The sequence below is a fragment of the Panulirus ornatus genome, chromosome 1 (assembly GCF_036320965.1).
Source record: "Panulirus ornatus isolate Po-2019 chromosome 1, ASM3632096v1, whole genome shotgun sequence".
Lineage (NCBI taxonomy): Eukaryota > Metazoa > Arthropoda > Malacostraca > Decapoda > Palinuridae > Panulirus > Panulirus ornatus.
In genome coordinates, this window is record NC_092224.1 from 14,596,084 (window position 1) to 14,609,782 (window position 13,699).

At 41.3% G+C, this 13,699-nt stretch overlaps 1 protein-coding gene across 5 annotated transcripts in view; it reads left to right on the forward strand.

The window, feature by feature from the left end:
• The window catches only part of LOC139756702 (uncharacterized), a 294,843-nt gene that overhangs the window by 60,214 nt on the left and 220,930 nt on the right, over positions 1 to 13,699 (forward strand). For all 5 annotated transcript variants that reach the window (XM_071676596.1, XM_071676758.1, XM_071676671.1 and 2 more), the window contains exon 7: positions 4,737 to 4,815. In XM_071676596.1, the coding sequence (XP_071532697.1) occupies positions 4,737 to 4,815 (79 nt within the window). The remainder of the gene's footprint in view (positions 1 to 4,736; positions 4,816 to 13,699) is intronic.

Genomic DNA, 13,699 nt, shown 5'->3' on the forward strand with positions numbered 1-13,699 from the left:
CATCAGCGAACAGCAACTGACTCACTTCCCAAGCTCTTTCATCCACAACAGACTGCATACTTGCCCCTCTTTCCGAGACTCTTGCATTCACCTCCCTAAAAACCCCATCCGTAAACAAATTAAACAACCATGGAGACATCACACACCCCTGCCGCAAACCAACATTCACTGAGAACCAATCACTTTCCTCTCTTCCTACACGTACACATGCCTTACATCCTTGATAAAAACTTTTCACTGCTTCTAGCAACTTCCTCCCACACCATATATTCTTAATACCTTCCACAGAGCATCTCTATCAACTCTATCATATGCCTTCTCCAGATCCATAAATGCTACATACAAAGTCATTCGTTTTTCTAAGTATTTCTCACATACATTTTTCAAAGCAAACACCTAATCTACACATCCTCTACCACTTCTGAAACCACACTGCTCTTCCCCAATCCGATGCTCTGTACATGCCTTCACCCTCTCAATCAATACCCTCCCATATAAATTCCCAGGAATACTCAACAAACTTATATCTCTGTAATTTGAGCACTCACTCTTATCCCCTTTCCTTTGCACAATGGCACTATGCAAGCATTACGCCAGTCCTCAGACACCTCACCTTGAGTCATACATACATTAAATAACCTTACCAACCAGTGAGCAATACAATCACCCCCTTTTTTAATAAATTCCACTGCAATACCATCCAAACCCGCTGCCTTGCTGGCTTTCATCTTTCACAAAGCTTTTACTACATTTTTTCTGTTTACCAAACCATTCTGAATCCCTGACCCTAACCCTCTCACTTTGCACACCATCTCAATGAAAACACTGTATATCTGCCACTCTATCATCATACACATTCAACAAACCTTTAAAATACTCACTCCATCTCCTTCTCACATCACCACTACTTGTCATCCCCTCCCCATTAGCCCCCTTCACGGATGTTCACATTTGTTCCCTTGTGTTATGCACTTTATTTACCTCCTGCCAAAACATCTTTTTATTCTCCCTAAAATTTAATGATACTGTCTCACCCCAATTCTCATTTGCCCTCTTTTTTGCCTCTTGCAACTTTCTCTTGACCTCCTGCCTCTTTCTTTTATACATCTCCCAGTCATTTGCATTATTTCTTGGCAAAAATCGTCCAAATGCCTCTCTCTTCTCTTTCACTAATAATCTTACTTCTTCATCCCACCACTCACTACCCTTTCTAATCTGCCAACTTCCCACCTTTCTCATGCCACAAGCATCTTTTGCGCAAGCTATCACTGCTTCCCTAAATACATCCCATTCCTCCTCCACTTCCCTTACGTTCTTTGCTGTAACCTTTTTCCATTCTGTGCTCACTCTCTCTTCGTTCTTCCTCACACAAGTCTCCTTCCCAAGCTCACTTACTCTCTCCACTCTCTTCACCCCCACATTCTCTCTTCTTTTCTGAAAACCTCTACAAATCTTCACCTTCGCCTCCACAAGATAATGATCAGACATCCCTTCAGTTAACCCTCTCAGCACATTAACATCCAAAAGTCTCTCTTTCATGTGCCTATCAATTAACATGTAATCCAATAATGCTTTCTGGCCATCTCTCCTACTTACATACGTATACTTATGTATATCTCTATTTTTAAGCCAGGTATTCCCAGTCACCAGTTCTTTTTTGAGCACACAAAATATAAGCTCTTCACCATTTTCATTTACAACATTGAACACCCTATGTGCACCAATTATTCCCTCAACTGCCACATTACTCACTTATGCATTCAAATCACCCATCACTATATCCCTGTCTCATGTATGAAAACTGTTAACACACTCACTCAGCTGCTCCCAAAAAACTAGCCTCTCATGATCTTTCTTCTCATGACCAGACACCAATAATCACCCATCTCTCTCCATCCACTTTCAGTTTTACACTTATCAATCTAGAGTTTACTTTTTTACACTTTAGCACATACTCCCACAACTGTTTCAGGAGTAGTTGTACTCCTTCCTTTTCTCTTTCCTCTCACCAACCATTGACTTTATTGCCAAGACATTCCCAAACCACTCTTCCCCTTTAACCTTGAGCTTCATTTCACTCAGAGCCAAAACATCCAGGTTCCTTTCCTCAAACATACTACCTATCTCTCCTTTTTTCTCATCTTGGTTACATCCACACATATTTAGACACCCCTATCTGAGCCTCTTCTGTTTCCCCTTTTAGAAAGTTAGAATACAAGGAGGGGAGGCTTTCTAGCCCCCGCTCTCATCCCCTTTAGTTGCCTTCTATGACATGCGGGGAATGCGTGGAAGTATTCTTTCTCCCCTATCCTCAGGGATAGGGGAGAAAGCAAAATTGTGTATGTTTGAAGGAATAGTGGTTCCAACAATGTTATGTGGTTGTGAGGCATGGGCTATAGGTAGGGTTTTGCAGAGGAGGGTGGATGTGTTGTAAATGAACTGTTTGAGGACAGTATGTGGTGTGAGGTGGTTTGATCGAGTAAGTAATGAAAGGATAAGAGAGATGTTTAGTTTTAAAAAGAGATTGGTTGTGAGAGCAGAAGAGGGTGTGTTGAAATGGTTTTACACATGGAGAGAATGAGGGAGAAAAGATTGACAAAGAGGATATATGTGTCAGAGGTGGAGGGAAGAAGAAGCTAGAGACCAAATTGGAGGTGGAAGGATGGAATGAAAATTTTTAAGTGAACGGTGCCCAAACATACAGGAGGGTGTAAGGCGTGTGAGGAATGGAGTGAATTTGAACGATGCGGTAGACTGGGGTCAACATGCTGTCAATTGATTGAACCAGGGCATGTGAAGTGTCTGCGTTAAACCATGGAAAGGTCTGTGGGGCCTGGATGTGGAAAGAGAGCTGTGGTTTTGGTGCATTCCACTTGACAGTTTGATTCTGATGGAGAGAAAACACACGAAGAGACTTAACTCTAATTTAGTTTGTCCAGAGGGGTACACAATAGTAAGAAGGGAAAGAGAAAATAAGGGAGGGGGAGATGAGACCTCTTAGTAAGGGATTCAATTATGTTTGAGGAAATATTAACAGATATTGTCTTGAGATTACTGTGGGTGGGAATTGTACAATAATACTTTTAATTTACAATAAACCAAAGGAGTGTAGCTGTGTAGAACAGTTTAATATAGAGTATGCTGAAGGAACTATGAGGATGCTGAAAAAAGCAATGAAACTCTCCTTCTTGGGAGATGGTAAAAGGCGGATGATGAGGAATTTTAATTACATTGAAATTGATGGAGGGAAATTAGATTCCCAGTTAGATGCAGTCATGGAGGCCCATATTCCTTGAAAGTATACAGGAGAACTCCTTGCATCATCTTGTCACAGAACATAATGAGAATGAGGGGAGATGATACATCATCTTTACTAATCCTTGTCTATTACTCACTGTAGAGTGGAAATCGAACAAAGAAAGTATGACTGTATTGCTTGTTTTTAGATATGTTGTAGTGGAGGATGCAAGAGTAAGTACAGTCATTGTATCTGCTTGGAACTGATGAAATTCCTAGAGAGTATTAATTGGGAGAGGGAGTTCTTTATTTCTTTTTTTTTTTGTCGCTGTCTCCCGCCTTTGCAAGGTAGCGCAAGGAAACAGACGAAAGAAATGGCCCAACCCACCCCCATACACATGTATATACATACGTCCACACACGCAAATATACATACCTACACAGCTTTCCATGGTTTACCCCAGACGCTTCACATGCCCTGATTCAATCCACTGACAGCACGTCAACCCCGGTTCACTCTATTCCTTGCCCTCCTTTCACCCTCCTGCATGTTCAGGCCCCGATCACACAAAATCTTTTTCACTCCATCTTTCCACCTCCAATTTGGTCTCCCACTTCTCCTCGTTCCCTCCACCTCCGAGTATGTAATATTACTACCGAAGGTTCTGTGAGATTTACATTGAAGGTGTCGTAAACTGGATACCTCTGGTGGTCATTTGAGGAGGAGGATCAAAATGGAGGCATCATTCAAGGAGAAATGTCATAAAATGATAGAGCACAGAAATCTACTGTGGTGGAGATGTTAAAGACGCCATACCCAGCCAGCAAATGAGATACAGGAGAGCAAGGAATGATAATTACAAAGTAAGAAGGGAGGAGCTTAGAGATTTAGAAAAAAAAAATTTTGGAAAAAGTAAAAGACAATGCATTAGGTGCATTTAAGGTAAAGGATGAAATAATCTGTAGGGCTCGGTTGTGGATATTAGACTATGGTTTTGCTTAATTATATGCAACAGTTTGAGAATGGGTATGTGCAATGGAGGGCCTTTCCTGGTGGTGCCTCACAAAGATAAGGATTGGAATTAGGTGTTAAAAAAACAATATGCATGTAGTACCTTTGACCACTGAAACAATATTTTATAGTATTATTAGTGACGTTTGTATCAGGGAACACTATTTTATTTAATCGTTTTTCTATTTGGCAGGAAGCACATTTTTCTGTAGCCCAATTTTATTTCAAACCTCATTTATATTGTGTTGTGTTCGAATCATTGATCAAGAAGACTTTTATTTTGTTTATTTACTTAAAATAAAATTGACTTTATTTGATGAAAAATCTAGGGACTGGCTATTTTATTTTGTTCATTTCGTTTATTTAACATAATACTTTGACTTTATTCGATGAAAAAACTAGGGACTGGCCCATGGTAACAAACCTGTCTTTTGAAAGCTTTTGAAATGATGCTATTTTTGATAATATAAAGTTTCATTTATTCCAGAGTTAAACCCAACAATTTTGGTTATGCTGGAACAAAAGATAAACGTGCCAAAACAAGTCAGCTGGTTTCAGTTAGCCGAGTAAGTACAGATCTGTGTCAAGCTCTTTTTATTAATTTCATCTATATTGTTTGTAATTACATATTTGTGTGTTTTGAATTGCTTGTTTGGAGAGTGTTGACTGTCTCCCTATGAGTATCTATGACAAGATTTTGCCATGTAGGTAAGGCTAGCCCAAAACTCTCGCCATAAGTCTTGCTTGATGAATAAGACTTCCTCTCAGCTTCCTACAGTCTTACATATTTGTCTATTCTGGTTTCCTCTGAGACCAATTTCAATCACATGTTTAGTCTCTTTTGTAAATGTTTTGGTGTTGTTCCATTCATGTTCCTTTTTTCTCTTGATAGTATGCTGAACATTCGTTCCATCTGCCTTGTTGAGTTTTCGTGTATTTTTATCTGATTTATTATTGTGATATTCCTTGGTATTTTTGAAGATTTGATAATGCTGTATCCTTCCTGTTGAGTAGCTTTCATGTTAAATACTTTTTCCTTTATAACTTCAATATTTTGCTATGCATAGATTATCATTTATCTTTCAACTCTTCTTTCTTGGCTGCATATGGTAAGGTCTCCATAGATTGAATATCCCATTGTTGGAAATCTCCAGTACACTGAAAACTACCTTTGGTCTCAGACATTTTTATTCTTTTCCAGTCATTTGAAATATTTCCATGTTGACCCATTTGTCTTCCATCAAAAATCTCTTCTTCAAGGCATTTTGGAAAACATTTCCAGCTTCATTATGTTGACTCACTTCCCAAGTCCTCTCATCTCTTACATACTGCACACTCTCCAAGACTCTTGCATATACCTCCCACACCACCCATTTTGTTAGCAAATTGAACATCCATGGTGACATCACACTCCTGTGCCACATCACTTGGAACCATTCACTCTCCTCTCATCTCCTGCATACTGCATACTCATCCCTCTCTCCAAGACTCTTACGTATACCTCCCACACCACCCCATTTGTTAACAAATTGAACATCCATGGTGACATCACACTCCTATGCCACATCACTTGGAACCATTCACTCTCCTCTCTTCCTACTTGTACACAAGGCTTATACCCTTTAAAGCAAACACCTGATCCACACATCCTGTCACATCTGAAATCACACTGCTCCTCTCCAGTCTGATGCTCTGTACATACCTTCACCTTCTCAATCCATAACTTCCCATACAACTTACCAGGTATACTCAACAAACTTATACTAGGGAGTTTGAACACTTATCTCTATCCCCCTTGCCTGTATGTAATGGCACTATACATGCATTCCACCAATCAATTCTCTGGCACCTCACCATGATCCATACCTACTTTGAAAAAACTTACCAACTAATCAACAACACAGTCATCTCCTTTCTTAATAAATTCAACTGCAGTACTATCCACTCCAGCTGCCTTTCCCATTTTATCTTATGCAAGGCTTTAACCACCTGTTCTCTCTTCACTGTGCCAGTCTCCATGACTCTCTCCCTTCATATACCACTGCAACCAAAGAACCCTACATCTGTTATTCTATCAAACAAATTTATCATAACTTCGAAATACTCACTCCATCTTCTCACTTTATTGCTACCTGTTATCACTTTCCCTTTTGTCCCCTTCACCGAAGTTCCCTTTCGTTCTCTCGTCTTTCGCACATTACTTAGCTCTTTTCAAAACATCTTTTATTCATCCTAAAGTTTAATGATACTCTCTTACCCCTTTTTTGAGCCTCTGCATCTTCCTCTTGATCTCCTGCCACTTTCTTTTAAGTATTACCCAATCTTTGCACTCCTTCCTTGTAAGCCCTGCTCAAGCATATCTCTTTTCCCCTTCACTAACAACTTTACTTCTTTATCCTGTCACTCACTATCCTTTCTAACCTGCCCACCTCCCTCCTTTTGCATGCCAAATGCATCTCTTGCACATGCCATCACTGCTTCCCTAAATACCTCCCATTCCTCTCCCAGTCTTCTTGCTCCATTTACTCACACCTTTTGGCCATTGTTGCTCAATCTCTATTGATATTTCTTCTCACAAGTCTCATTTCTAGGCTTCATCTAGATTGTTTCCTCTTTTTCAAAAACCTCTGTTAATCTTCACTCTTGCCTCCACAAGATAGTGATCAGAGATCCCACCAGTGGCTCCTCTCAGCACATTTTACATTCAAAAGTCTCTTTACATGCCTATAAATTAATATGCAATCCAATAATGTTCACTGACCATCTCTCCTATTCGCATACATATTTATTTATTCTATATTTATTATATTTGATCGCCATTTCACGCATCAGCGAGTTGGTACCAGGAAACAGATAAAGAAAGACCCATCCACTCATATACACATATGAATGCCCTTACATGCACATATGCCTATGTATACATATCAACATGTACACATGTACATACATGCACATACACATACACATACATATATACACGTGTACATATTCATACTTGCTTGCCTTCATCCATTCCCAGCACCACCCCGCCCCACAGGAGGCAACATTACTACCCCATGCTTCAGCCAGGTAGCGCCAGGAAAACAGACAAAAAAAAAGCCACATTTTATCACACTCAGTCTTTAACTGTCATGTGCATTGCATCGAAACTATAGCTCCCTATCCACATCCAGACTTTTCCATGGTTTACCCCAGACATTTCACATGGCCTACGTCAGTCCATTGACAGCCCATCGACCCTGGTATACCACATTGTTCCAATTCACTCTATGTCTTGCATGCCTCTCACCTCCTGTATGTTCAGGTCCCAATCACTCAAAGTCTTTTTCACTCCTTCCTTCCACTTCCAGTTTGGTCTCTCGCTTCTCCTTATTCCCTCCACCTCTGACACACATATCCTCTTTATCAATCTTTCCTCACTCATGCTCTCCATATGTCCAAACCATTTCAACATGCCTTCTTCTGCTTTCTCAACCACACTCTTTGTTACCACACATCACTCTTACCCTTTCATTGCTTACTTGATGAAACCTGCTAACACCACATACTGTCCTCAAACATTTCATTTCCAACACATCCACCCTTCTCCTTACAACCCTATCTATATCCCATGCCTTGCACCCTTATATTATTGTTGGAACTACTCTTTCTTCAAACATACCCATTTTTGTTCTCTGAGATAACATTCTCTCTTTCCACACATTCTTCATCGCTCCCAGAACCTTCACCCACTCCCCCACCCTGTGACTCATGTACGTTTCCATAGTTCCATTTGCTGCTAAATCTACTTCCAGATATTTAAATCACTTCACTTCCTCCAATTTTTATCCATTCAAACTTACATCCCAACTAACTTGTCTCTCAGCCTTGTTGAGCCTAATAACCTTGCTCTTATTCATATTTACTCTCATCGGCAAACTACAACTGAGTCACTTGCCAGGCCCTCTCATCCCCAACAGACTGCATACTTGCTCCTCTCTCCAAAACTTCGGCATTCACGTAAAGTCCCTAACCTCCCCTTCTATAAGCAAATTGAACAACCATGGGGACATCACACACCCCTGCCACAGACTGACCTTCATTGGGAACAAGTCACTCTCCTCTCTTCCTTCTCGTACACATGCCTTACCTCATTGATAAAAACTTTTCATTGCTTCTTGCAGCTTACCTCCCACACCATATACCCTTAAGACCTTCCACAAAGCATCTCTATCATTTGTATCATATTCCTTCTCCAGAAACCCTCCCCTCCTTGTATTTTGACTTTGTAAAAGGGGAAACGGAAGGAGTCACGCGGGGAGTGCTCATCCTCCTCGAAGGCTCAGATTGGGGTGTCTAAATGTGTGTGGATGTAACCAAGATGAGAAAAAAGGAGAGATAGGTAGTATGTTTGAGGAAAGGAACCTGGATGTTTTGGCTCTGAGTGAAACGAAGCTCAAGGGTAAAGGGGAAGAGTGGTTTGGGAATGTCTTTGGAGTAAAGTCAGGGGTTAGTGAGAGGGAAGGAGTAGCACTACTCCTGAAACAGGAGTTGTGGGAGTATGTGATAGAGTGTAAGAAAGTAAACTCTAGATTGATATGGGTAAAACTGAAAGTGGAAGGAGAGAGATGCACCTGGGCATGAGAAGAAAGATCATGAGAGGCAAGTGTTTTGGGAGCAGCTGAATGTGTGTGTTAGTGGTTTTGATGCACAAGACCGGATTATAGTAATGGGTGATTTGAATGCAAAGGTGACTAATGTGGCAGTTGAGGGAATAATTGGTATACATAGGGTGTTCAGTGCTGTAAATGGAAATGGTGAAGAGCTTGTAGATTTACTTGCTGAAAAAGGACTGGTGATTGGGAATACCTGGTTCAAAAAGCAAGATATACATGAGTATACGTATGTATGTAGGAGAGATGGCCAGAGAGCATTATTGGATTACGTGTTAATTGATAGGTGCGCGAAAGAGAGACTTTTGGATGTTAATGTGCTGAGAGGTGCAACTGGAGGGATGTCTGATCATTATCTTGTGGAAGCAAAGGTGAAGATTTGTAGAGGTTTTCAGAAAAGAAGAGAGAATGTTGGGGTGAAGAGAGTGGTGAGAGTAAGTGGGCTTGGGAAGGAGACTTGTGTGAGGAAGTACCAGGAGAGACTGAGTACAGAATGGAAAAAGGTGAGAACAAAGGAGATAAGGGGAGTGGGGGAGGAATGGGATGTATTTAGGGAAGCAGTGATGGCTTGCACAAAACATGCTTGTGGCATGAGAAGAGTGGGAGATGGGTTGATTGGAAAGGGTAGTGAGTGGTAGGATGAAGAAGTAAGATTATTAGTGAAAGAGAAGAGAGAGGCATTTGGACGATTTTTGCAGGGAAAAAATGCAAATGAGTGGGAGATGTATAAAAGAAAGATGAGAATGTCAAGAGAAAGGTGCAAGAGGTGAAAAAGAGGGCAAATGGGAGTTGGGGTGAGAGAGTATCATTAAATTTTAGGGAGAATAAAAAGATGTTTTGGAAGGAGGCAAATAAAGTGCGTAAGACAAGGGAGCAAATGGGAACTTCAGTGAAGGGGGCAAATGGGGAGGTGATAACAAGTAGTGGTGATGTGAGAAGGAGATGGAGTGAGTATTTTGAAGGTTTGTTGAATGTGTTTGATGATAGAGTGGCAGATACAGGGTGTTTTGGTGGAGGTGGTGTGCAAAGTGAGAGGGTAAGGGAAAATGATTTGGTAAACAGAGAAGAGGTAGTAAAAGCTTTGCGGAAGATGAAAGCCAGCAAGGCAGCAGGTTTGGATGGTATTGCAGTCGAATTTATTGAAAAAGGGGGTGACTGTATTGTTGACTGGTTGGTAAGGTTATTTAATGTATGTATGATTCATGGCGAGGTGCCTGAGGATTGGCGGAATGCTTGTATAGTGTCATTGTACAAAGGCAAAGGGGATAAGAGTGAGTGCTCAAATTACAGAGGTATAAGTTTGTTGAGTATTCCTGGTAAGTTATATGGGAGGGTATTGATTGAGAGGGTGAAGGCATGTACAGAGCATCAGATTGGGGAAGAGCAGTGTGGTTTCAGAAGTGGTAGAGGATGTGTGGATCAGGTGTTTGCTTTGAAGAATGTATGTGAGAAATACTTAGAAAAGCAAATGGATTTGTATGTAGCATTTATGGATCTGGAGAAGGCATATGATAGAGTTGATAGAGGTGCTCTGTGGAAGGTATTAAGAATACATGGTGTGGGAGGCAAGTTGTTGGAAGCAGTGAAAAGTTTCTATCGAGGATGTAAGGCATGTGTACGTGTAGGAAGAGAGGAAAGTGATTGGTTCTCAGTGAATGTAGGTTTGCGGCAGGGGTGTGTGATGTCTCCATGGTTGTTTGATTTGTTTATGGATGGGGTTTTTAGGGAGGTGAATGCAAGAGTTTTGGAAAGAGGGGCAAGTATTCAGTCTGTTGTGGATGAGAGAGCTTGGGAAGTGAGTCAGTTGTTGTTCGCTGATGATACAGCGCTGGTGGGTGATTCATGTGAGAAACTGCAGAAGCTGGTGACTGAGTTTGGTAAAGTGTGTGAAAGAAGAAAGTTAAGAGTAAATGTGAATAAGAGCAAGGTTATTAGGTACAGTAAGGTTGAGGGTCAAGGCAATTGGGAGATAAGTTTGAATGGAGAAAGACTGGAGGAAGTAAAGTGTTTTAGATATCTGGGAGTGGATCTGGCAGTGAATGGAACCATGGAAGCCGTAGTGAATCATAGGGTGGGGGAGGGGGCGAAAATTCTGGGAGCCTTGAAGAATGTTTGGAAGTCGAGAACATTATCTCAGAGAGCAAAAATGGGTATGTTTGAAGGAATAGCGGTTCCAACAATGTTGTATGGTTGCGAGGCGTGGGCTATGGATAGAGTTGTGCGCAGGAGGGTGGATGTGCTGGAAATGAGATGTTTGAGGACAATATGTGGTATGAGGTGGTTTGATCTAGTAAGTAATGTAAAGGTAAGAGAGATGTGTGGAAATGAAAAGAGTGTGGTTGAGAGAGCAGAAGAGGTTGTTTTGAAATGGTTTGGTCACATGGAGAGAATGAGTGAGGAAAGACTGACAAAGAGGATATATGTGTCAGAGGTGGAGGGAACAAGAAGTGGGGGACCAAATTGGAGGTGGAAAGATGGAGTGAAAAAGATTTTGAGTGATCAGGGCCTGAACATGCAGGAGGGTGAAAGGCGAGCAAGGAATAGAGTGCATTGGAACGATGTGGTATACTGTGGTCGACGTGCTGTCAATGGACTGAACCAGGGCATGTGAAGCGTCTGGGGTAAACCATGGAAAGTTGTATGGGGCCTGGATGTGGAAAGGGAGCTGTGGTTTTGGTGCATTATTACATGACAGCTAGAGACTGAGTGTGAACGAATGGGGCCTTTGTTGTCTTTTCCTAGCGCTACCCCGCACACATGAAGGGGGGGGAGGGGGTTGTTATTCCATGTGTGGCGAGGTGGCGATGGGAATTTAATAAAGGCAGACTGTATGAATTATGTACATGTGTATATATGTATATGTCTGTGTGTGTATATATATATGTGTACATTGAGATGTATAGGTATGCATATTTGCGTGTGTGGACATGTATGTATTGACATGTGTATGTGGATGGGTTAGGCCATTCGTTTGTCTGTTTCCTTGCGCTACCTCGCTAATGCGGGAGACAGTGACAGAGCAAATAGATATATCCTTCTCCAGATCCATAAATGCTACATGCAAGTCCATCTGTTTTTCTAAGTATTTCTCACACACATTTTTCAAAGGAAACACCTGATCCACACATCCTCTGCCACTTCTGAAACCACTCTGCTCTTCCCCAATCTGATGCTCTGTACATGCCTTCACCCTCTGTATCAGTACCCTCCCATACAGTTTCCCAGGAATACTCTACAAACTTATACCTCTTTTTAAGCCAGGTATTGTCAGTCATGAGTCCTTTTTTGAGAACAACTTCACAAGCTGCTCACCATTTTCATTCATAATACTGAATACCCCATGTACCCTAATCATACCCTCAACTGCCATATTACTTACTGTTGCATGGAAATAACCTATCACTAATGCATGAACGCCCATATATGCACATATATATTCAGATACATATCAACATGTACATATATATACATACACACACAAACATATACACATATACGCATATACATATTCTTTCTTGCTTGCCTACATACACACACAAACATATACATATATACTCATATACATATTCATTCTTGCTTGCCTTCATCCATTCCTGGTGCTACCCCGCCCCACAGGAAACAGCATTGCAATTCCTGCTTCAGTGAGGTAGTGCCAGGAAAAAAGACAAAAAAAGGCCACACTCGTTCACACTGTCTCTAGCTGTCTCTTCCTCACAGACCTTTCCAAGATTTACTCCAGATGCTTCACATGCCCTAGTTCAGTCCATTGACAGCACGTCAACCCCGGTATACCACATCATTTCAATTCACTCTATTCCTTGCACTCCTCTCACCCTCCTGTATGTCCAGGCCCTGATTGCTCAAAATCTTTTTCACTCCATCCTTCCACCTCCTGTTTGGTCTCTCGCTTCTTATTCCCTTCAGCTCTGACACATATATCTTCTTTGTCAATCTTTCCTCACTCATTCTCTCCATATGTCCAAACCATTTCAAAACACCCTCTTTTGATCTCTCAACCACACTTTTTATATCCATTCATCTCTCTTACCCTTTCATTACTTGCTTGACCAAACCACCTCACACCATACCACCTCAAACATTTTATTTCCTACACATCCACCCTCCTCCGTACAACCCTGTCTATAGCCTACCCCTCACAACCATATAACATTGTTGGAACTACTATTCCTTCAAGCATAAACATTTTTGCTCTCGGAAATAACGTTCTCTCCTACACATTCTTCATCACTCCCAGAACTTTCGACCCATCCCCTACCCTGTGACTCACTTCCACTTCCATGGTTCCATCTGCTGCTAAGTCCACTCCCAGATATCTGTAACACTCCACTTCCTTCAATTTTTCTCCATTCAGACTTACATCACAATTAGCTTGTCCCTCAACCCTACTGAACTTAATAACCTTGCTCTTACACACATTTACTCTCACCTTTCTCCTTTCACCCACTTTTCCAAACTCAGTCACCAACTTCTGCAGTTTCTCACTTGAATCAGCCACCAGTGTTGTATCATCAGCGAACAACAACTGAGTCACTTACAACTGACTCACTTGCCAGTCCCTCTCATCCCAAACTGACTGCCTGCTCTCTCCTCTCTCCAAAACTCTTGCATTTACCTCCTTTAACCACCCCATCTGTAAACAAATTAAGCATCCACTGGATCATCACACACCCCTGCCACAGACCGACCTTCACTGGGAACCAATCACTCTCCTCTCTTCTTACTTGTACACATGCCTTAAGTCTTGTATAAGTTTCAAAATTTTTTTCAGATATTGAAA